Genomic DNA, 26,048 nt, shown 5'->3' on the forward strand with positions numbered 1-26,048 from the left:
GAACTCAGGTGTCTTTTCCTTTGATTCAGTACCGCTATCATCACATCCTCTTGCTCTACTGGAGTACTTGTATATGTCATGCATGATGTTATCATGATATGCAAATGTTTGTCTTAAATGCCTTTATGCCTACATGATTATGCTATGTGCCTTAGACATGTTTTTCGTATGTCCTTTTTCGTCACAATTTTTGTGATGATCTGAATTTATTACTTCGGCTCTTGACTTTCTCTTTAGGTCCTGTACCGGTCCTCAAGCTTCACGAGTAATCAACGTTTCTCAGATATCACTCTTTTGCCCCTGGTTGAACTTTGTCCTTACTTTAAGACTCTTGTACTTATCAAATTCTTATCCGGGTAATGCTTAACATTTCTTTTGTCTAGAGTATGTTATTTCACTATTTATCATTTAAATAAACCACATAATGAGATGCATGAAAATGGTCAGGTAGGTATAAAAAGGATACCTCCATTTATTTATTTCAAAGGTGACAAGCAAAGAAAGTTAACCAAGAATAGTAAAAAGTGTAATAAAAAGAAAGGGGATCGCATTCAGCGGATACAAATGTTTAGATTTTCAACGCATGAACTCTTCCACGTTTCTTAATCAAGAATCTTTTCAAGCAGGGCTTCTTACGTATAAGATTTCGCGCTGCTGAAAATGCTTCAAATACTGTAGTCTTGCTGTTTGACCCACCGTTCAACCGCCTTGCTCTTTAAGCCCTGTTTGGTTCATTAGAATGCCCTTTCGGGTTTTCATCCTAATCTTTTGTGTTAATCAAGACGCCCCTTCCAAGTTTTCATCTTGATCCTTTTTTTTATTTTTTTTAGGTATAATATTTCTTTATAGCATCTGAGTTCACTGGTTTAGGTAACTCTTTCTCATCCATCTCAGTGAGAATCAAAGCTCTACCCGAGAATGCCTTCTTTACGACGTATGGTCCTTCCCAATTTGGTGCCATTTTCCTCGCAGGTCTTTTTATATTGGGAGAATCTTTCTCATCACGAGTTCTCCTTCGTGAAATTCTCTTGGCCGTACTTTCTTGTCATGGGCCGCGATCATTCTCTTCTGGTACATCTGTCCGTGACAAATTGCCTTTAAACGTTTTTCTTCAATGAGGTTTAACTGGTCATATCGAGCTCGAACCCATTCTGCTTCCTCTAATTTCGACTCCATTAAGACTCGTAAAGAAGGGATCTCAGCTTCGATGGGTAACACAGCTTCCATTCCATAGACCAGAGAGAAAGAGTTGCTCCCATAGATGTCCGTACAGATGTACGATATGCATACAAAGCAAATGGTAGCTTCTTGTGCCAGTCTTTATATGTCTCGGTCATTTTCCTAATAATCTTCTTAATATTCTTGTTGATCACTTCAACAGCTCCGTTCATTTTCGGGCGATAGGGTGATGAGTTATGATGCTTTATTTGAAATTGCTCACACACTTCCTTTATCATCTTGTTGTTCAGATTCAAGGCGTTATCTGAAATGATTCTTTCAGGCAAACCATATCGACAAATGATTTCCTTTTTCAAAAACCTGCAAACTGCAGTCTTTGTCACATTGGCAAACGAAGTGGCTTCTATCCATTTTGTGAAGTAATCAATAACCACAAAAATGAGCCGGTGTCCATTAGAAGCTTTTGGGGAAATTGGCCCTATAACATCCATGTCCCACATAGAAAAAGGCTACAGAGAAGTCATGACATGAAGGGGCGAAGGGGCTGCATGAATTTTATCACCGTAAATTTGACATTTGTGGCACTTTCGTGCATAACTAATACAGTCGCTTTCCATTGTCAGTCAGTAGTAACCGAGTCTCATAATCTTCCTGGCCATAGTGAAACCATTGGCATGCGTCCCACAAATTCCTTCATGGACATCTTCCAGTATTTTTCTAGCTTCAATAGCATCCACACATCTTAGAAGCACTTGATCTTTTCCTCTTTTGTACAGGATATCCCCATTAAGAACAAATCCTACTGCCATTCTTTTGATTGTTCTTTTATCATTCTCATTCGCTTATTCGGGATACTTTTGATTCTAGACATTTTCTAAGATATCATGGAACCATGGCCGTCCATCTGGCTTTTTTTTAATGCTGAAACAATGTGCAGGGACTTCATATATGCTCATTCGAAAAGGCATTATTTATGTTTCTCTGTTCGCTTTGAACATTGAAGCCAAAGTGGCCAGGGCATCAGCCAATTGGTTTTCTTCTCGTGGGAAGTAATTAAAAGTTATTTCTTTGAAATCTTTAATTAGTCCTGCCACTAGATCACTGTATTTAACTAATTTCGAATCTCTCACTTCCCAATCTCCACGAATTTGGTATATCACCAATGCTGAGTCCCTATACACCTCTAAGATTTTGACGTTTCATTCAATAGCTGCACGAAGTCCCATAATACAGGCCTCATATTCCACTATGTTATTGGTACAGAAGAAATTCAGCCTGGTAGTGAACGGATAATGGTTCCCTTCTGGTGATACTAAGACTGCTCCAATTCCATGCCCCAATGTATTCGATGCACCATCAAATCTCATCTTCTATGACTTCTCTTTGGATGACTCACATTCTTTTCCCGTAATGCATATCAAGTCTTCATCTGGGAAGTCAAATCTCAATGGCTCGTATTCCTCCGTTGTTCGAGTTGCTAAGAAATCAGCTATTGCACTTCTTTTTATCAACTTTTGGCTCACATAGACGATGTCGTATTCTAATAGTAGGATCTGCCATCGTGCCATTCTTTCTGAGAGTGCAGGTGATTCCATCATATACTTTATTGGGTCCAGCTTTGAAATTAACCATGTCGTATGATACAACATATATTGCCTGAGCCTCCGAACTACCCAAACCAAAGCGCAATAGAATTTTTCAATTGGCGAGTACTTTGCCTCATACTCTGTGAACATTTTGCTGAGATAGTAAATCGTCTTTTCCCTTTTCCCTGACTCATCATGTTGCCCCAGTACACAACCCATTGAATTTTCGAACACAGTCAGATACAATATTAACGGTCTTTCTGCAGTTGACGGTACTAGCACCGGCGGACTAGAAAAATACTGTTTTATCTTGTCAAAAGCCACTTGGCACTCCTCATTTCATTCTTCCGGATTATGTTTTCGAAGGAGCCGAAAAATTAGGTCACACTAATTGGTAAGTTAAGTAATGAATCGAGCGATGTAGTTCAACCTCCCTAAAAATCCTCTGATTTTTTTTTGAACGCGCGGAGGTGGTAGTTCTTGTATGGCTTTTATCTTATCTGGATCAACTTCAATGCCTCTCTTGCTGACGATGAAGCCTAGCAATTTTCCTGAGGTTGCCCCAAATGTACACTTGGCTGGATTAAGCTTCAGTTGGAACTTTCTCAGTCTCTCAAACAACTTCCTGAGGTTTTCAACATGCTCTCTTTTCCCTTTGGATTTGGCGATCATATCATCGACGTAGACTTCTATTTCTTTGTGCATCATGTCATGAAACAACATCGCCATGACCTTCTGATATGTTGCCCCAGCATTCTTTAATCCGAACGGCATCACCTTATAACAGAATATTCCCCACATCGTTACGAAAGTAGTTTTCTCCATATCCTCAGGAGCTATCTTTATCTGATTATAACTCAAAAATCCATCCATGAATGAAAACAATAAATGTTTGGCTGTGTTATCCACCAATATATCGATGTGTGGCAAAGGAAAATTATCTTTAAGACTTGCTCGATTCAGATGGCGATAATCCACACACATTTGTACCTTGCCGTCTTTCTTCGGTACTAGGACTATGTTAGCTACCCATTGTGGGTACTTGGAGACTTGTAGGAAGCCAACATTGAATTGTTTCTTGACTTCTTCTTTTATCTTTAACAGCATTTCAGGTCTCATTCGTCTTAGCTTCTGTTGAATGGGTTTGCATACTGGTTTTAGTGGAAGTCTATGGACCACTACATCCTTATCCAATCCTATCATGTCTTGATACGACCATGCAAATACATCTTTGTACTCATGAAGCAAAGCGATCAAATCATGTTTGGTGTTATCTGAAATGGAGGTCCCAATCTTCACTTCTTGCCTCTTTTTTTCATTTCCCAAGTTTATTATCTCAACAGATTCTTGATGAGGTAGAATCTGTTTATCTTCTTGTTCTACCATTCTTAGTAAGTCAGGAGACGAGACATAGTCTTCAACATTTTCCTCAGCTTCAAACTCTCCTAAGCAAATAGCCTTTTCGAAATCGATTTCAAGATTTGTAACGAATTTGTTCATATCGTTGATATCTGAGCACTTGAAAGTTGAATGGAAAAGAAACTATAGAGGAGCATCAACGTATTGGGACCAACAAGCATAATATTATGGCATGATGTGAGATATATGCAATGACAGTCTGTGAGAAGAGGGAAAAAACTATGAACTTAATGAGAATGAAAAGACCATGACAAAATGCATCTTCATTAATGTTCATTTAAATGATAAAGAGCAAATCATAAGCTCTTACAAAAGAATCCCTACTATTACTTAGGGACACACAAAAAGAAGAGTGTTAACATTAAGCATTACTCTGGAGAATACTTAGAAACTACAAAGAGATCCACAGCGGTCAAATTGTTCAAAACGTATCCAGGAGGACAATGGCGTATCATTGAAACATCTTTAATTGCATCATCTCCTTTGTCAATGACATTTATACTGACATTCTGAAGACCCCTTTCAATTAATAACAGCATGCTTCATGAATTATCTTGCCCGGGGTATATCACTCCTGCAGAAGTAAATATTTTTGACAAAGGAGGGTACGTTATGGGCTCCCATTCTAATTCTCGGCCTAAGACTCTTGCAATCCGCCTTTCTCGATCTTTCAGCAACTATTTTCTTCTCTATCGTATATCCGGCTGGAACCCTAAAACATATCGAGCTTTATGGGGCACTGGTTTTAGATCTCTAACTATCCATTGCTGATATCTTCTCAGACCTTTCCTCGCTCAGGCTTCTTTTCCCACAATCAGCTTAATCCTCATCTTGGTATTCCTTGACAACTTAGGTATGGGAATTTCATTTCCTTCAGCAACGGACGTAGCATTGATGAATTCGAAGGAACGGAAGGAATATTCTATTACATCCTTGCTTACTTCGAGGTATGGTATATCGGCAGAGATAGATGCGACAATGTCTTCCTCACCCACAACAGTGACCAAAAGACCATCCATGATAAACTTCACTTTTTGATGGAGAGATGAAGGAACTGCCCCAGCAGAGTGGATTCAAGGCCTTCCTAAAAGGCAATTATACGAAGGCGTGATGTCCATGACCTGAAACTTGATGTCATATATATAGGGGCCCACTTCTAGAGGAATTTCAATTTTTCCCATGACTTCTCGTCTTGTCCTATCGAATGCTCTTACTGTAGAGTGACAAGGCCTTAGATAAGATATATCAATTGGAATTCTAGAAAGTGTGGCTAAAGGCATGACATTGAGTGCTAACCCGTTATCAATAAGCACATTCGGTATTATATAACCCTTGCAATGGGTTATGATATACAATGCTTTTAGGGAGCCCCTACCATTTGGCGGTATTTCGTCATCACTGAAAGAAATAAAATTATCCACGTTCAGGTTATTCACCCACCTATCAAGTTTTTGGACAGATATATTGCTTGCCACGTAAGCTTGATTTAACACTTTCAGCAAAGCATTCCGATATGGTTCTAAATTCAACAGTAGGGATAATACAGAGATCCGTGCCGGTTGTTTGCTTAACTGTTCCACGACGTTATATTCACTATGCTTGATGAACTTCAAGAATTCATGTGCTTCCTCTTCATTCACAGGCCTTTTAACTTCTTGTTCGGATAGAGTCTCAAGTTTGACCTCGGTCTCATGCATCGGTGCCTTTCCTTTCTGCTTCAAGTCATTAGTCTTCTTCATTGGTTCGACCTCTTTAGAATAACACCTCCCGCTGCGGGTGAAATGTCCTACTTTGCTAACATTTTCGGCCATGACTTTGGATTTTTCTCCTTCAGGTATGATAATGTTGACATTATATTTCCATGGTACTACCTTGTTGTCTTTGTAAGGGAAATGGGATGGTACTTCAATTATCATCTTTGGTTTCACTTGCTCCTTTTTTGCATCGTAATAAATCACCAATGGTCGATCGGCACTATAAGGGAAATTAGATGATTGATTATCAAAAGTGCATACTTCTCCTTCATCGGCCTCTTTTATTTTGTTAAAAATCTCGACTTCCTTGTTGTCTATCATGTTTCGAAGTAGTTTTCTGAATCCTTCACAAGACTTGATGTCATGCCCCTCGATCCCATGAAAATCACAAAAATATTGACTTTTTGTATTTCCTTCTTTGAAAATTCTGTTGGGATGACAAAACAACCCATTTTCAACCATTACCTCCCAAATTTTTTGCAGTGGTGTCTTTATTTCAGAAACACAACTTTTGGCACACCACCTGTCTTTTTTTGTCAACGCGCTCATGTTTCCTTTATGTTTCCAACAGTTTTGGGTACAGCTCTCCGTATGACACGGGAATTGGGGTGAATTGGGGTTTTTTAGGATTGGATCTTATCTATTTTTGTTCATTTTGGGGTTGGTTTTGAGCAGACATGGTATTTGGTAGGAACATGACAAATGGTCCTTGGTTATCTGTGGCGTAGACGGGGTAAGGAAGAGGTGCTTGATAGTAAGGGCTTTGGAGAGGATAATAAAAGTTTGGAGGTGGACGATATCGAGGTCGTAGCTAGACTGGGTAAGGATTAGAAGTGTAGTGGCTCTCAATTCCCACCATATGGGCTTTTGCCTCTTTTTTCTTTACAGGTGTTGCCCTTTTCGAGCTCTCGAAACCTTCCATCCTTCCACTTTTGATGGCATTTTCTATAAGTTCCTCGGATATTACAATATCGGCGAAGTCTTTCGTGGCACTTCTTACCAACTTATCATAAAACGGTACTCTCAAAGTATTGATGAAGAGGACCGTTATTTCAATTTTAGTTAACAGGGGTTCTACTTGGGCCAAGATGTCCCTCCATCTTTGCGCGTACTACCTAAAATTTTCCGTTGGCTTCTTTTCCATCATCTGCAGAGTTAGCCGATCAGGCACCATGTCGGATACATGCTTGTATTGTTCACAAAATGTTGACGCCAAGTCTTTCGATGACCGGATCCTTTCTCTACTGAGTTGATTATAACATCAAAGGGTTGATCCAACCAAGGTGTCTTGGAAACAGTGTATTAGCAATTTATCTTCATTCACGTAACCAGTCATCTTCTCGCAAAACATGACAAGATGCGCCTTTGGACATCTCGTGCCATCGTATTTTTCGAAATCTGGTACTTTGAATTTCGGAGGCAGAACCAGATCGAGCACCAAACTGAGCTCTTTGGCACTTAACGCAGAGAAGGCTTCAGTACCTTCTATCGCTTTGAGTCTTTCTTCCAAACTCCTATACTTATCCTGAACATCATGATTATCCATTTTCAACCTGGCTATTTCTACCAAATCATCCAAATCTGGAACATTGGAATTGGCAGGATTAGCTCCGGGGTTCGATACGAATATACCTTGCCCTAGATGAGCAGGGGGTATGGGTCGTTGCTCCAAGCTTGCAGGTTCTCCTCGAGGACATTCTCTTTACGTTACATGTGCATGAGGTGGAGTGAATCCTAGGGGATAGAGCGGATCCTGATCATGATTAGTTCTTGGCTGAGGCTCCATAGTGTTAGGGCTCTGCATAGGTCCCTTTCTTTTGACCAAAACTGTCATCATCTCCATCATTTTTTCCATCTGATCTCTTTGCTCGAGCGATTCCTCTCGAGATCTTAACATCAGATCTCTTGCTTCCTGTTGTGACTTGGTCAACTGCTCTTGCAATTCTCTTTAGGCCCTTTTCATCCTTTCAATTCTCTTATTGAACTCGGCTTCCATAATTCTAGCTTTTCGGCGTGTCCTATAAGAATGGCGTGATTCCAGACTTGTAATGTCGCAACTGCGGATTATACGATTTTAGCCTCAGTGAATGATTATGGTAATATGTACATGTAATGAATGAATGAATGAATGAATGACAAATATTGAATAAATGACGAATGAATGTTAGTCATGAACAAATATACAGGAATTTGGTGTTGATTTCAAGATAGCCCCATACTTAGGCATTTCATTTATCAAAAGAGTCTATTACAAAACGTTTCGCCATTTTTTTTATTCAACAGTTACACAAATTTCCTAGCCACATCGTCTTGTTTCTTTACTCACTCTAAGAACTCTGACATGCTTGATATTTGGCTCGGAGGGAATTGGCAACTAAAAGCTTCAGCTTCATCCGATAATTGCACAACTTACATAGCTGCCTTGCAAATTTCATTGATCAAAAAACCGAGTTGCATTTCTTTTTCTTGGAGAGCTCTTTCATAAGTGCGAGTGTCTCTGTCGTACTGATCATTCTTTTCTTCTAGAGCTTTTAGAAGAGTATCTAACTGTTGCTGACGAGATTGCAGCATATTTTCTAGATCTCGTATTTTCCTTCTTAGCCCTTGACGTTCGGACTGACTAGTCACAAATTCTGCAGTCACAGTTTCATACTCAACATTCTTCTTTCTTAACTCTATCATAGCACGCGCAGCTTTTTCCTCTTCTTTCTTTGCTTTCCCTTTCCAAAATTTCATCCCTCCTTTGATGTTGCTAATTTCTTCCTTCCATTCTGCTGACGACTTGCCCAAACCATTATTTTTTATAGTGTTTCTTAATTTCTTATTTTCCAAATGAAGGTCCCTTAAGTCGTTTCTCACGATCTCAGCTTCTTTTTGAACTTTCATGGCTTTGGATTCTTCAATTTGAACCTCGATCTTCAACTGGTAGTTTTCCTCTTGAAGAGAACTAATATCCCGTAATAGCTTGGCCTTTTCACGTTCGAATTCATGTCTCGCTACTTTCAGCTTGGATGACATTTCTTCTGAAAAAGGATTCCGGAAAGTGTAACTCGTCGATGAGACTTGTTGACTATTCACTTGTCGTTTTCTCCATATGTCATAATCTTGAGTGATAGTATCAGTATAGAGAGCTAACTCCATTAGGTGAATTTCTTTCCAAGTCTTTGCAGTATCTCGGACTCTTTTCATGTAACCTTCACCTGTAAAGGCAAACTCTGACTGTGCCAACCCTCCGGTGGTGGGTATGAACTGTCGTGAAGCAAACTGCCTTTGAACCATTAATGGAGCATATCCAACCTCTCTCCATAATACGAGTAAAGGGACCCAACCTTGGCTTCCATATTTATATATCAGAACTGAAGGATGAATCTATGGTGCTCTCCGGGTTATCTTTTCAACGCGAAGGTTTTGAAAAACTAAAACCCAGTGCTGCTCGGTGACATCTTTCGGCCAATCCTTCTCAAAGTAAGCTTTTAATGGGGAAAATATTTTTGAGAACATGTGGAAAGGTGTGCGCTCTACTTTCCAGAAATGGCTCAGAATCCAGACATTAAGCAATTGCGCGCATCCGATAAAACGTCCTTCCCATTTTCTCCTATAACTACTCAGAGATCTAAAAGTCTCGGCCAAGATAGTTGGGACCAGGTTGATCTTTTGACCCAACCTTTCGAAGGAATCCACTACCGAGACTTCTATATGCCCCAAAACCTTTGGAAAGACGACCAATCCGTAAATGGCCAAAGCAAACAGATCCATTCTCTTCACAATATATGGATGGTTTTGAACTAAGTCTCGCAGAGAAAACCACGGAACACAACTGACTTCATTCTTTTTCTTTATCTATTTTTCAGCCCATATATCGGTCATTCCGGTCAACCTCACTAGCTTTTTCTTAAAGGTCATTGGCTTAGGCTCTTTCGCATATATCTAGTTAAATTGTACATTGTCAACACGAAGTAAAGCAGCATATTCTTCTATGGTCGGAGGCATATCTTCCTGATTGAAAGTAAAGCACGGGTAAGCTGGGTTCCAGAATCGAATCATGGCTTGAATCAACTGTTTGTCTACGTTGATGGCGATCAAGTGAGCTATATCCCCGTATTTTTCAGTGAAGATGCCCCTAGTATCTGAGTCCCACTGTTTCCAAATCTGAGTCAAATCTTTGAGGTTATTCTGACGAGCATTCGAAGTTACATGCTCGGGAAGATTGAAGATACATCCTTCCGTTAGACTGTCCCCTTTTGCTTTCTGAATTTTCAAAGACCAGTCTCGAACCATGACATTTTTCTCGGTCACTTGTGTAATTGACTCCTCCATCAGAAACCCATTTTTGGCAACCAATCTCTAATCAACACCTTCCTAATCAAGATGCCTTATGATGCATGATGAAAAATAAAAATAAAGACAAACAACCTTGGTTAGTAATCACAACAAATATAAATTGAGAAAAACTATGGAAACTTCAACAAATTAAGCTACTCGGTTCAATTCTTTTGTATAAACAATGTAAATGTAAAGGAAATGAAAGACAAGAGGCGTTTCTCCCGTGTACTTATTTTGGTGACTATTAACGGACAGAGGTTCGACATAGCTCTAATTAGGTGGCTCGTATGGTTTACTATATGCGGTTTCGGTTCTAGACAGGTTCTTGAATTGTTCGTACTATCATCTACTAAGACTAGTACGAAGTCTCGGTCATAGCCCGTCACAGGCTCACGAGTTCAATTTGAGGGATTACATTCACTTATGCCTATGCAGAGGGACAAGTTAACTCACGAAAGCATAAGTCATATATAACCCAGAAGTATTCACTAGCCTGTGCGGAGGGACGAGTTAACTCACGAAGGCATAGCGTTTACTTCCACTTAAGCGGACAGAGCCGGAGTTGAGAGCTCATGTTATGTAAAAATGCAAGTGCTCGGTGTGTGGGGAGAAACTCACAAACCTTTATGTTTTATTTAAAAACTAAACTACAAAAAACTAAAACCATAAAAACTTAGAGCTGAAAATCAACAAGATAAAACAAGTTACATGATGCAAATGCATGGTTTTCAAAAACAAAATTTTTAGGATCACGAATAAATACAAATTTGAACAATGAATTTTGAAAATTTTGACAACAAGCGTTTAATTCTAGACTCGACTCTCAAAAAAAGGGTCCCCAGTGGAGTCGCCAACTGTAGCGACGTAAAATTTTTGCTTTCAGTCGCTAATTGAGGCGATTTATTGGAAATGTGAAAACCGACTTTTGATTTTATTAAAAAAAAGGGGAGTCGCTATCGATCCCTTTTCCTAGGTGTGACCGGACACCTAATAAATCCTGTTTTTTTGAAAGAAAATTTATTTTTTAAATAAAAAGAAAGTCGAGTTTTGGTCTACGTCAAAAGCCAGAGAAAAAATAGGGATTGGGAGTCGGTTACGCACGGGGAAGGTATTAGCACCCTCGCGACGCCCAAAATTGGTATCTCGTTAAACATGTGTTGTCTTAATTTTCAAAAATGCGAGTTCAATGTAACATTTAGTCATGATCCGGCCAAAACACGAGAATTTTTATAATTTCAGTTTCTTTTGAGAAGGGCGTTCCGTTTTTAACATGAACCGATGATATTCACCAAACATAGTGATGAAATCAACGACTTAATGTTAAATCGACACGTTACCTTATTTATTGAAATTAATTAAAAAATATGAGTAAAACATTATTATAATGAGAATACGTAAATAATGCAAACAATGATACAATTAACAAAAAAAATTAAAATCTAAAAATATAACAATAACAATATTTACAATAAAAGAAAATAATAATAAAAATAATGTACTATATGATAAGAAAAATAATGTATTTATAACAATAATAGAAAATAACAATATGTACATAAAATATATATATGTGTGTATATATATGTTAATAATGATGAAAAGAAAATAATAATTATACTAATAATAGTGGTAATGGTAATGATCGAAGTAGTAATGAAATAAGTGTAAGTATGTACAAAAAATAAAAATAATATAAAGTGAAAAATAATGATAATGATATATTAATGAAGAAAATATATATATATATATACATACATATACTAAAAATATATTCATAATAATAGTATTGAGTATTAAAAGTATATATAATATAGACAAAAAAAATATATGCATAATATAGTATTGAAAATATTTACATGGGATAATATAAAAAATATATGAATAATGTGATATTAAAAATATATATAATATATATATAAAATTATAATATTAAAAATATATATACCTAATATATATATATAAAATATATACATAATATAGTATTAAAATATATATAATACATACATATTAGAAATAATAATAATAATGTTACAAAACAATTATTAATAATACTTCATAAATATATACATATATATGTTAAAAATAAATACATATTAATATTAAGATGATGATAATATTAAAATAACCATTGATAACTTTACATATAAATATATATACATATAAGTGTAATAATAGTATTAAAATTAATAATAATAATAATAATAGTATTAAAATTAATAATAATAATAATAATGATAATAATATAATAATAGTAGCTATAGTAATAATATATTGATAATAGATAGTAAAAGGAGTAAAAATAATAGTAATAATAAGAAATTTAATAAATAAAGTTATAAGAATAATATAAATAATATTTAAAATAAAATAAAATAGCAAAGATAATATAAAAATCAACATAAATCTAAAAAAAATATTAAATTCGGAACAAAAACGAAGTTTTGGGGCAATTTTAAAAAGAAACAAAGAGAAAAGGACTAAAAAGCGATATGCGCGTAACCTGGGGGGACCAAAAGCGCAATATTCTCTCATCCTAAAACGCAGCGCATGGCATAGGACCAGATCACAAAATGCAACAAATGTCGGGGCCAAATTAAGAAATATTAAAAGCTCAATTGCGAAAATATAAAAAGGCGGAAGGGCCATTTTCGCAATTAGACCCTTAAGTAAAAACACGTGGATCCTTGGAGCGGGTCGGCCAATTTTTTTAAAAAAAAATCATTTGTAGCATTTGAAAGAAAAAAAAGAAGGGAGAGGGGTGAGAGTTCTCTCTGACTGAGCCCAGCTCCGGCCTTGGGGCGCCGTCGTGATCCGTCGTCCTTCGTCGTCGGTCCGCCACCGTCGGCCACTTTACACAGTGGCCGAAAATCCGAAAAGGTATTTTTTTTCTTATATATTTTTTTATGTATTTATAATATATATGTATTCATGCAAGTCAATGTATTCGAAAAATAAAAATGAAATAATAAATAAATAAAAAACAATCACCTTAGGTATTTGCTTTTGTTTTTGGGATTTTTGGTTCTCTGATTCGTGTTATACTCGTGCTTTAGTATCACTGGAATTGCTATTCTCTTTTTTTTCTTTTAAAAATCGAATGTTTGTATTCTTGCCACAAAAAATACTTTCTCTCCCTTTACAAACTAATTTCTAGGCTTTTATATAGCCATTTTACAAGAAATTTTATTATTATTTTCACTTATATCTTTATTTATTGCAGGTGCAAAGGGATGGTGGCCACAGTGGTGGTGGCAGAGGGTGGTTGGGGGCAGAAGGCCCTAGGTGCAGCGCACCTAGGGTTTGAAAATTCTGATTTTTCTTTTTTTTTTTTGTGTTGTTTGGGCTAGGGTTAGGGGTTGGGTTTGCTGTTGGGTTTTAAAATCTGGGCTGGAGTTTGTTTAGTTTGGTTGGGTATTGAGTTTTAGGTTTAAGGGATAGTTGGGTTTTGATGTTGGGTCAAAATTGAGCCTCAACAGATATATTGTTGAGAGAAAGATACAATACATGAAGGAATTGTTGGTAACATATAATTGAAGGTATGTTACCATAAAACTTATGTAATCGAAGACATAGAACAATCAACTTCTTAAAACTTTCTCCTATTCATGGAGGGATGATTCTAGTTAATTTATTTTTCTTCGGATTTAAAAGTGTCAATTGAGTACAACTTTTAGGGATTGAGAGGTTTTACCGTGTAAACTTATGCTAATTGAATTCGTTATATTTATGAACTTTATTATTAATCATGCGAAAGGATGTAAAATAAAATATGTACAAAAGTAATAATGCATTCACCTATTATATATATTTTAATTTTGTTGATTTGATTCCCACTTTCTTTTTACTTTTGAAACATGATTCTCACTTTCTTTATTTGATGTAAATTCACAATATAAATTCTATGGTAAGTTTACAACTATTATCTCTCCATAACAGCATATTGTTATAGAGAGGAATGACTTGACATTCATAGTTCAAAACTCAACGAATTCCCCTATATACTCTTTTTGTTGAAAAGGGTTAAATCACTAGACTTGAAGTTAGCAACTATTCTCACATTAGATCTATTTTTTTTTTAAATTAGTCTTTGAACTTTGTAATTATTCTTATACTGAGATGAACTTTTTTTGTTCAAGTTAGTCCCTAAACTTGTTAATTATTCCCATATTGAGGCTTGAAAATATCAAAGACCAACTTGAAAAAAAACTTAAACCCTAATTTGAAAATAGTTGTCTAAGTTTAAACCCAAAAAAGTGATTTAACTCAAGTAAAAATGGTAATGTTGTATGATTTAAAAGTCATTGACATGAGCAAGTGCATTGATCTTGCATTTTGCTCTGTTCAATTATTATTTTTTAGCCAAATATGAATTTATTTACTCATCTGATAAGGAGTTTCAAGGTTGAGAAACAGAGTTCCTTTTTCATTATTCGTCAACAAATAAAAGCAGTGTAAAATCAAGACTCAGCACAAGAAATCCGGATTGTGATGCATTCATTACACCAAAATAATATTATTCCAATACTTGTTCATCATCCAAATTCCAGTTTTCAATAGATTCTCATCTTAGTTTCTTTTTCGTAAAGTTATCTACATATGGAAATTCGGAACACAGGTAACGTTTTTCCACAGCATTAACAGGCCTACTCGTTGTCGCCATCGCCGTCAGGATCGAAATCTCTAATCTTCACATCAGCATCTTCGCCATATTGAATGCAGTTGTCAATTTGAGCCAATACATATTGTATGCTGTAAAAGTAGAACATTTCACCATTATCAATGATAAAAACAAAAAGAACATAATTTGTCAAGCATAAGCACTCCCAAGAACTTGGTGTTCTTTACGAAATCATTTCTAAGACAAGAAGCTTACAAAAAATATAGTTCTCGAAAGCAATGTCACCATCCTATTGTTTTAATCTTTTCATTTAAAACTTAAATTATTAAGCTAAGTTACTATGTTACTCATACTAAGGTGTGCGAGTGTCAGATAATGGCATGTGTTTGACACGGGTATGCATAGAGAGAAAGAATATACCTGCTTTCCTTCCTCAAGTCGAGGGGAATAAAGCTCACCATGCTATATTCATCCACCTAACATACAACAAAACAATGATGTGACAAGTTTTAACATGATATATAACAAACCCAAGCAAACAATTTTAAGACTTCGTATGTAAATGTGAAGAATTACATGCAAAAGAGTGCAAATGAAACCTTGCAACAAATAAAACAATGTTTGATGTATTCACTTAACTGGAACTAAATAATGCAACTTTATTGGCAACCACCAATGGAAAAAGCCACATTAATGGTATGATCATAGAATAATTGAAACGAGCTTGTAAGCATTCCAAGAGACTCCAAATAGCCAACCAAAGTTATCTTACCAGTTCAATCAAAGATTTGTTTAGCTTTTTAAACCGAGGAGCCATCCGTTCATTCAACTCTGACAGTAAATGATGAGGCTCTGGATCCAAGTAGCTATGAATAACATAGACATTGATTAAGAAAAGAAAATGAAATATATGAAAGGAAAAAAAAAACTGGACTGCAGGCTGGAGAAGAGTGGCGTAAAAGAAACCAATACTAACTTTTTGACATCCCTCTTGTTTGTTACAAGGTCCATTTTGGAGAGGATATTAATATGTGGTACTTCAAGCTGGACCATTGCAGAAAGTGATGCCATACATCCACTTACGTACTTAGTAACATCTGTGATAAACTGGTGCAAATTCAAATAGTTAGAGATGGTAAATGCCATAACCAATTATAGAGACATGCCACCTAAATTTGAATAGCAGACAGGCATGCTGACAGATGCAGAGCTGAGACAAACCTGGGAATCAAGCAAGTATACAGCACACACATTAAAGTTCTTGCGCTTCAAGTGCTCTACAAAGTTACGGAGCACTGGTACATGTGAAAAGAGTTCTATTTGGCCTATAAAGTAACTGAAGGTTAGCAAAATTTATTCCCATTTCTAGTACACTTCAACAAATTATATCACAGCAGAAAGCCTAATTCAGTAACGCAAGACCCCCAATGTAAACTGTTGCCAAGGTAAAAGCTAAAGAAGTTGAAAATACTTTTCCAGCTTTTGCTGACAAGATACTAACATACGCATCCAAGCAAAAGAGATACCTGGACAATCAAACACCAGATAGTCATCATCCAAGTAATTGTCCAATTCTTCATTCAGCCAATCATCGAGATTATCTTCAAGATGTCTGGTTGGAGATTAAGGTTTACATTTTCGCTCCCAAAATCTAACTAAGAAAGGAATAAAATGCAGCTCTTCATATGATAGAATACAAAGCTAAGGACATTGGCAAGATGAATAAAAATGAAAATCCCACTGATAAAGCAAGACAAAAATAAAAGGAAAGGATACTCCATGCAGTATATAAGGCCACCATTTGGACCCAAGCCAAGCTCCTCCATCACATCATCCAAACTAATGAGTTCTCGTATATCTACAAACCAACAAAACTCCATTGCAACAAAACCAGAGGAAAAAAAAAAAGAAAAGAAGTTAAAAGCAGTGAGAAACATTCAAGCAGCAGGTTGATTACCCATGGCTACAGGATAGTCGAAATTTTCTGCAGCAGGATCTAGGTTCACAATATGTATTGACCGTCCAAGGGTTTCGCAATGCTGGTACAGGCTAGAGCAGTAGGTTGACTGATTCCAAAAACACAAAGTCAGTTTAGCATAAATAAGCAATGCCAATAAAAACTAACTGGCTAAGCAGACCAAAGACTGCACAGACTAAACCAGGAAAACCCAAGGTAGATAATCCTCATTCCAAACCCTAGAATGGAATAGTTGATAGACTAACTCACCTTTCCACTGCCTGCAGGACCAATAACCAATTGTGCATAACCCATTATAGCTTTTCCCACTTATCAACCTTCTTCACTAACTCAGAACGAACACAAGGAATTGACTATCCGGAACGAAGCAAGAATAGCGACAGTAATATATGCAGTACACCACACACCAACAGCAAACAAAAAAATCAAGAAATCAGAATGGCCCATAAGCAGTGGTGATAGAGAAACACAACATCACGTAACCTGAATTATCAATACCAAAGAGAAAACTGGAATCACATTTTGATTACATTACCCAAATATGTAAGAAGAAAGAAACCCCATCATAAGATTTAAATATTAATAAACATGTAAATTAAACAATAAAAAAAACATGAATTTTGGATAGAGTTGACCGCTACAAATTCAGCAATTGGTATAATAACAAATGAAACCAGCTTCATCCAGTTCATTATATGTAGAAAATTTGTGTACTAACACTAACCCCAAAAAAACCCATAAAAGAAAGTGTAGAATATAATCATATTAAAACCAAATAAGAGAAAATTTTTGACTAACTGATTTTCCTCTCATAATAATCTTTTAATCATTGAAGAACAGCAACATAATTGAAATAAGCAAGACATGCAAATAATTCCCCAAAATGAATCGTAGCAAAAGGGAATATATATTATTAAGGTTAAAAACCAGAAGATTACCTGAAATCGTGAATGCTAATTTTCTACAATGGATATTGAAAGAAAGGAGAAGACTTTGAAGACCAGGCTTGGGACACAGGCACTCAGGTTTTTAGCCTTTTAGGGCTTTGCATTCGATTGTTTAGAAGCTAAACGACAACGTTTTTGGTGAAAATAACCAAAACTTTTTTTTATTAAAAAAGGTTAATAAACTAGATAAGCCCTTGAAATTTATCAATTTATTTAAATAAACCCTTATATTTTTATACATCCAGATATGCTTTAAACTTTAATTGGTATTCACTCAAATAACCTCTTCACCTTTAACTTGTATTTCTTATTTTGGTCTTTATACCTTTAGTTATAATTGTGTAAAATTTATATTATTTTTTATGTTGAAATCATGTATGTATATGAATTTTAACATGGTAATGTATTTGTATAACATTTACTCCTTAAACTTACTAATTTTTTCTCAACTTGATGTCTTAACTTTACCTAGTCCATATTAATCTTAAAACTTCACATTTTTTTTTCCTAATTTTAGTGCATGTGATATATATAACGTGGCCAATATCATAGTCCACATTAATTATGTTGTTTTGGTTTCCGGGACGAAACTAAAAATTTATTTTAGGAGCAAGATTAACATATTATTTTATGATTTTTAAAAATATTAAATTAAAATTTTATTATTTTAAGGGGTAAAATGTAATTTAATTATTATATATCTTTAAAAATTTTAAAATTTTAAAATGGCTATAGAAAAGTTTTACTATGATGCTAAGGTCCTTATCATCCTTGTTTGGTCCAATATCAAGAGTATCACATTATTATATGGACAAAAATTAAGAAAATTTAGAGACTAAATTAAAAATTTGTTGAGTTTAGATACTAAATATTAAGTTATCCTTTCTCAATGATTTCTTTTTTAAAACTACATGATATCCCTTTGATGGTTATGTTAAACTCAGTTTTATAGATGTTTTACTTCACTAATAGACCTTTTCATAAATAATTAAGTCAAGAAATTTGGAAGAGATAATATATGATTATAAATCTCGACATAATTTTTTTAAAAATTGAGAAATAAAATTTCAATTAAAGACTATATTATAGATGTTTTTGTATTAAGAGTCGGGTTGTATTTTGTTGTCTTTACTCAAAAAATGAGTAAATTAGTACTAGTCCTCTTGTTAAAAATTGGTCCTTATACGTTAGAATGAGGTACACGTGGCACGACATATGTAATTGTTTAGTTTTTCTGTCAAACAGTCAGTTTTTAACAGTATAAATAGATGAATTTTTAACAAAAAAAGACCAGTTTACTCTTTAATTTAATGTACAATGATTAATTTGCTTATTTTTTTAGTAAAATGGATAAAATGTCATCTGACTACTAATATAAGGACCTTCATGATACTTTTACCGATTGTCTTCTATATTATTTATAGCAATGACTCTCGTTTCTTTTCTCTTCAATCAAATTACATAATTAATTTTGTTGCATAGTAAAAGCTCAAAATTTAATCAAAACAGTGTAATCAAAGTAGCAAGCTCAAACGGTGGTGTGTTGTAGTTCAAGAATTGCCCTTGAGTATCTATACGGTATAAGTAAGAAGTTCGAGTTTTATCATGCATAAACTTTTCAGTCACTGTAAGGCATCTCATTTTATGAACATACCGTCTATATAAAAATTTAGACCTTTGATTGAATCAAAAGACAAAATTTCAAAACTAAAACAAAGCACGGAGAAAACATACTACCTAACAAACAACATTTTACAAAAGTGTCCGAGAAAAATGATATTACCTCCAAATCCACTCCCTATTTTTTATCAGACATTATTATGTTCTTCATTCTTCTCTCTCTCCTGTTCTGTGCTAAGTGTCTTGGGGAACTGACCAAATAACATATAGAAGGCAAATTCAGCCATTGATGGATGATTCAATGCATAGAATTGCTAGTATCATGCAAAACTTTGATCTTTCTTTTCACAAGTGTTATTTGTATCATGCTGGATGACTATGCATGTGCACATAGCTCTAGTCTGGTCATTTAGAGAAAAAAACCCCAGTTCTAAATAAGGTTTGCAGCATTTGTCTATAGAAAGAATAAGCATAGAATGTGGCTGTTATATTATCCACTATGTTCTTTTAAGAACTGATCTATTTGTTGAAGCTTTAACGCCTGTCAATGTTGGAAGATTTTGAATATTCAGGTATTTATGCATACTATTATTGTTCATGACTTGATTTCACTATTTATGGGCTTCATCCCACTATTTATATGACTGACATTCTGAGCAGACCTCAGGTATGCTAGACACGTGTATCGTTTTGGGTCACCTGTTGAATCTCGCAACTCACCACATGCGAACTCCTTGAGTATATGCGAATTGAAACTGCGAACTCCTCTCGACTCGTGCGAGCTGATACCGCGAGCTCCCCTAAATGTCCTCTCACTATATGTTTTGCACACATCCATTTGGCGGGGTGGATCCGGGTCACATGTAAGCGACCCGGACCTTATCTGAGTTTCAGATTGGTGGTCATTGGTGTATAACAAGCCAAAAATTTTATTTTATTTTTTGAAAGTATGAGTTAATTTTTTGTCTATAATATTTAAATTTTAAGTCAAGTTTGTTATCCAATTTTATAATATGTTATTTATATTTATTATTTAATTTATATTATATAAAAATTGAATGTAAAGAATTATAATCTAAATATTAAAAATATTTAAATTGTTTAGATCTATAAATTTAATAAAGAAAAAAAGGTATTAGTAAACATTAAATTAAAAAATAACATATATATTTTTTTAAAAATTAAAAGTATATATTGACATATCTAAATGGATTCAAGTTAGCTATTTATAAATATGTGTCGATTTGAACAAAATTTAAATTTATATTTTGGGTCAAGTTGAATTTGGATGATATTGTATATTTTTGGCCTCATATAAGGGTAGAACCAAAAAGTAAGCAAGAGCCTCATCCTCTAAACTCTATAAAATTATAAGTATATGAAAAATTATATTTGAACATCTAAAAATAATAATTTTATAATTTTATTTTCAAAAAAGGAACGAGCAACTCTTAACACTACAAGTTCGCAACTCTTTAATAGGAAGTTCCAAGCAGTGGTAGAGTTAAGGGGTTGGTAAGGCCCCGGTTCCTCTCAAAATAGAAATTTTTTTATTTAAATCTTTTATAATTTATAAAATTTTAAATTATTAATAGTAAAATTACACTTTAGCCTCTAAAAGTGATAAAAAAATTTATTTAATCCTTTAAAAATCATAAAAATATAGATTATTAAAATGATAAAATTATATTTTTACTATCATAAAAATATACAATTTAATTACAATCATATAAATTTTTTTTTTTTACTCCGACACAGATTCAAAGAGTATCAACTAAAACCAAATGAGAAAGGCCATTAGGTGACGAAGTAAAAACCGTAAAAACATCAGTACCATGAACACCCCGAACAACAAACTTGATTGAGCTCAATGAATCTAATTCCACCTCTAACTGATTGATCCCCTTACTCCAAGCTAGTTCTAGGCCATAATATAAGCCCAATAATTTAGCAAACTCTATGTTACAGTTACCATGATTGCTACCAAGCCCCACAATCCATTTACCATGACAGTCTCGTATTACTCCTCCAGAACCAGCACGGTGATGAACTTGATCCCAACTTCCATCAACATCAAGCTTATAACAACCCTCCCGAAGCTTCTCTTAACTCAACAGTAGCTCGTCTCTCTTCACTGCACCACTCACGAGAGAATTAGCAGCTACATGTTCCTGCAAGCAGTGCCCTAGGCCAGCAAGCTTGCAAGTAGTTGAAAAGGGTTCATTTCCCGTGAAAAAATAATCTGTAGATAAAATTATGATTTAGTCTTTATAAAATTATAAAATTGCATCTTAAATTTTGTGAAAAAAATATTCTAGTTTCATCCTTACAACCATTCATAAGTTCGGTTGGACTCATATATATTTCTAGTAGATGAATGAAAGACCCTAATAAATAGGACATCAAAGAAATTGATAGTTCTATTAGCTAACATCACGAAAAACCCAAAGCTGTGTTTTGTAGTTTACCCTAAACCTTTTATTTGTTGAAAAATATAGTGTGGAAAGAGAAGTTAATTGAAGTTGAAATTAGTCTTTGATACTGTTTAGCAAAATCATGTTGAGGACCCTACTTCATATTTGACCTTTGAATATTCCTTTGCTTTTATAATTGCTCTATATAGTTCCTTCATGTTCATGTCCCCATCAATCCCAAGAATAACCTTCAACTTTTACCCTTTTCTTCATTGCTTTTTCAATCCAAATAGTTTTTCATTTTACAGAAAATGATTGTGTCCTTAATATCCTCAATCATATTTCAAAAAGTAAAAAAAAAGCAATCATATTTCTTGCTTTATTGCATGGTTAAGAATTATGCAAGATACAACTTGATCATTCCACTTTCATTTTCCTTTTCTTTTTTCTTGTTATTAAGCATCCTATAAAGTTTGCCTACAAAATTTCTTGCCATGAATTGCCCTTAAAAGATGCTTTTTGTAGTGAAAGAAAAAATAAAAAAAATAGATGCATAAACACTAAAAGTAATAAAGAGATTTTTACATTAACATTCAGATTACATTTTGTACTTTTTACTTAAAAATAGATAAATTAATTTCTATATATTAGATTAAAGAATAAACGAATCCTCTCTTTTAAAAACATCATCCATACTATTAAAAATTGGCTTAGCTTATGGAATAATTAGATAATTACACATGGTGTGCCCTATATATCTCATGGTGACATAAATAGACCAATTTTTAATAGTAAAAATGAATGGAAGTTTTAACAGAATGGTCAGTTTGCTCTTTAATCTATCATACAAGGTCTAATTTGTCAATTTTTTGAGTAGAGAGGACAAAATGCAATCTAACTACTAGTATAAAGGCCTCCACGATACCTTTACCATGCATAAACCAACTAATTAAAACTAGTTTTAAGATATTTGTCTTAGGCTAAGTAGGCTAAATATGTCGATTTTTTTTAATTGGCCAAATAGGCTGCTTTTTTTTTTAAGATTTAGGGAAATAGGCCGATTTTGGAAAGAGACTGTAAAAGCACGTCAAATTGGAAGCGCTTTCTAAAAATTCCATAGAAAACACATCCAAGTGGACGAGCTTCCACACACTCTCTCCAAAATCGACTTATTTCTCTAAATCTTGAAAAAATAACCTATTTGTTCAATTTAAAAAAAACCAACATATATTGCCTATTTAACCTTTGTTTTAGCCTAAATTGTAGGGGAACTTAAAATAGAAATACTACTTTTGATCTTTTAAATTTTATAAAATATTAAGTTAGTACATGATAAAATTATACTTTGAATTCCAAAAAACAATAAAATTTTAATTTAATTCTTTAAAAATTATAAAAATATAAACTAATCAAATAATAAAATTATATTTTAATTCTCATAAAAATATATAACTTAATTCCATCATAATTTATAAATTCGGACTAATTTAAATTTATATATACTAACAAACCATCTTATCCGAACCCAAAATGAGTACAAGGAAAACAAAATAAAAATAACTCTATCCTAGCTCCTATTGAAATTTACTTTATTTGCTTTAGATGGGTCTATTATTCTATTTGATAGGTTGATTTAATTGTCAAATTTGACTGGTTATAAGCTCTAGGTTTTGCCACTAAGTATTTGATTAGTTGCCCAAAAGAAAAACATAGTGTCAATATCATATCATATCATATCATAATATATTTATGTGTGAAAATTTTTTAATGAAATAGTTTGATATGATATCCTAATTAAAGATAAGGGCTTGCATGCACTAATGACTTTTTCGACATCTAAATTTAACTTTTGTTAGGGGAGTAGAAGACACATTTTCAAATGCTTTTGGTGTTTTCTTATTTATAAATTATAAAATTGGAAAAAAAAAGTCCATAAAGAAAAAGGATAAAAGTCACTAAGATTTGAAAAATTGGTGAAAAAACTAAAAAAGACAATGTGGGGTGAAAAGGGTTTTTTGAAATCATTTATCTCAATTATTGATATTTGAAAATAAGTATATATTTTGTATGAATATAATTATTTAGATAAATTGTATTAGTAGTCACTTAATTAGTATTTTTTTGTCACTCAATTATGAAAAGTTACAAAATGGTCACTTAACTATTCAATTTTTTTGTCTTTTTTGTCACCTAACTATCTTGAATTTTTAGGTATTTCTATTTTTTACATTAACCCGCTGGTGACAAAAACAAACAAATTTAAATAATTGAGTGACTCTTTTGTAAATTTTTATAGTTAGATTATATATGGAAAAAAATTAATAATTAGATGACCATTTCGTTACTTTTCATATTTGAGCGACAACTAATATAATTTAATGTGATGTTAAATGGCGGATCTTAATTAGCTTTATTAATCATTATTAATCATTTAACTGGGGATTGAATTGACTACTTTTTTGAAAATTATACCCTTTTGCTGTGTTTTATTTACCTACATGTATGTATACCTAAAACATAAAGTATAGACTTAGATTATTGAAATTATAGCCTTCTTTTTGCTTCGCTTTGCATACATGATATGTACCCAAAACTTCGTCATATGTAGAGGTGTGCATGGGTCGGGTCGGGTCGAGTCGAGTTTGGGCTGGGCCCAGACAAAATTTTAGGCTCGTTTTTTAGGCCTGGTCTGAAATATGGGCCTAAAAATTTGTCCAAGTCCGACCCAAAATAAAATGGTTAAGCTCGAGCCCGGCCCGGCCCATATTAATTTTCTTTAGCTTATTTCATAAATAATTTTTTTAAAATATAATAAATCAAATACATTTAAAACAAATATTAAAACAAGAAACAAATAAAAAATGATACTAAAACAATTCTTAAAACAATACACAAATTGAAAATATAATAAAAAGTGATTATATTAAAATTGAAAATAAAATGTAAATATGATTAAAAATTAAAAAATATATATTTAGTATATAATTCGGGCCGGGCCGGGCCCGGGCCCGGGCCAAATAAGTTTTACCCGAGCCCAGCCCCTTTTCTAAACGGGCTTCGTTTTTTTACCCAAACCCATATTTCGGGCATATATTTTTACCCGAACTCTCCCATTTTTCGGGCGGGCCTTCGGGCCGAACCGAGTAGCCCGGCTCATGCACACCTCTAGTCATATGCATCTCATGGATTATTATTATTATTATTATTCTATCCTATATATAAACATATTCAAATTAATCCAAATTCAAACTTGAATAGAAATGTTATTAATATATTGTTATTTTATTTTTAAGAATGATACGTGTCAAATTAATATATTGAAATTAGTACAGGCAAAAATATAGATTCGGAAAATAAATTTGGACAAAAAAATAAGGCTAATTTAGAAAACGGGTCGAGTCTTGAAAGGTTTTTTGGCCGGGCTCGGTACAAATTTGCAAAAAAAAGACCTTGTTGTTATATTGTTGTTTCCTCACTGTTTTGCTGTAATTTCACTATTATATTACTACTATTTTGTTATTATTGTTAGGATAGTGTATAACCATTGTTCTATTGTTAATTTTGATATTATTTTAGAGGCAATTTACTTGTTAAATTATACCTATATTAGCGTTATTTAAGTAGAAATATTTTTTTAATTTATTTTCAATTTGATGAAAAATATTTATTTTAATATTTTTAATATTTTTGATGTACTATATTTTCTAAAATTTTTATAAAAAAATTTAATACTGATGAACTAAATTTGGATTTTTGCATTTTTACTTAACCGATTTTAGATAAAATTATAAAATTAGTTCTCAGACCAAACCCAAACCTATTAACTGGATGTAGAATTTTATTAGAGTCGGTCCTAACCCAACCCATAACAACTCTACTCGTCACTACCAACATGCCACCCCTACTAAGTAGGTCATATCACCGTAAGAGCTTCCATAACAAGTACCATCAACCGCCTTAAAAGTCAATAATATTAGTAAAGGTAAATGTAAAAATATATATATATGTACTTTAAAAAAAATTATAAAGCGTATTATAAAAAATTAAGTATTTTATGAGATACGATGAAATTTGGATAGATTCAATAAAAAGGGAGAAAAGCATTTCTAGGGAATTGCAAAAAATAAAATACAAAACAAAATGAAAACCTTCAAAAAGCATGTCTGAAAGCTCTTTTAGATTTACAACTGCACCGACACTTGCAGCGTGT

General features: G+C 33.8%; 1 protein-coding gene across 2 annotated transcripts; it reads right to left on the minus strand.

Annotated features, from left to right (window-relative positions):
* Nucleotides 1-14,725: 14,725 nt before the first annotated feature.
* Nucleotides 14,726-17,932, minus strand: LOC107933974 (GPN-loop GTPase 3). 2 transcript variants are annotated; one of them, XM_016866295.2, is made up of 10 exons: nt 17,796-17,932; nt 17,107-17,340; nt 16,837-16,945; nt 16,656-16,737; nt 16,406-16,491; nt 16,101-16,204; nt 15,856-15,986; nt 15,652-15,745; nt 15,300-15,355; nt 14,726-15,010 (listed from the first exon to the last, which is right to left on the minus strand). In XM_016866295.2, the coding sequence occupies exons 2-10, from the start codon at nt 17,149-17,151 to the stop codon at nt 14,905-14,907; spliced, it is 813 nt and encodes a 270-aa protein (XP_016721784.1). In that variant the 5' UTR covers nt 17,152-17,340; nt 17,796-17,932; the 3' UTR covers nt 14,726-14,904. The 2 variants fall into 2 exon arrangements, with proteins under 2 accessions (XP_016721784.1, XP_016721785.1); XM_016866296.2 differs by having other exon boundaries at nt 17,107-17,210; nt 17,796-17,920.
* Nucleotides 17,933-26,048: the final 8,116 nt, after the last annotated feature.

The sequence above is a fragment of the Gossypium hirsutum genome, chromosome A07, assembly GCF_007990345.1.
Source record: "Gossypium hirsutum isolate 1008001.06 chromosome A07, Gossypium_hirsutum_v2.1, whole genome shotgun sequence".
NCBI lineage: Eukaryota > Viridiplantae > Streptophyta > Magnoliopsida > Malvales > Malvaceae > Gossypium > Gossypium hirsutum.

Bases quoted from the DNA above. Each gene is read 5' to 3' on its own strand.
- LOC107933974 (XM_016866295.2), bottom strand. From the start codon at position 17,151: ATGGGTTATGCACAATTGGTTATTGGTCCTGCAGGCAGTGGAAAG. The intron at 16,946-17,106 runs GTGAGTTAGTCT...TTTTGGAATCAG, and splicing joins GTCCTGCAGGCAGTGGAAAG to TCAACCTACTGCTCTAGCCT. The intron at 16,738-16,836 runs GTAATCAACCTG...GTTGGTTTGTAG, and splicing joins CGACTATCCTGTAGCCATGG to ATATACGAGAACTCATTAGT.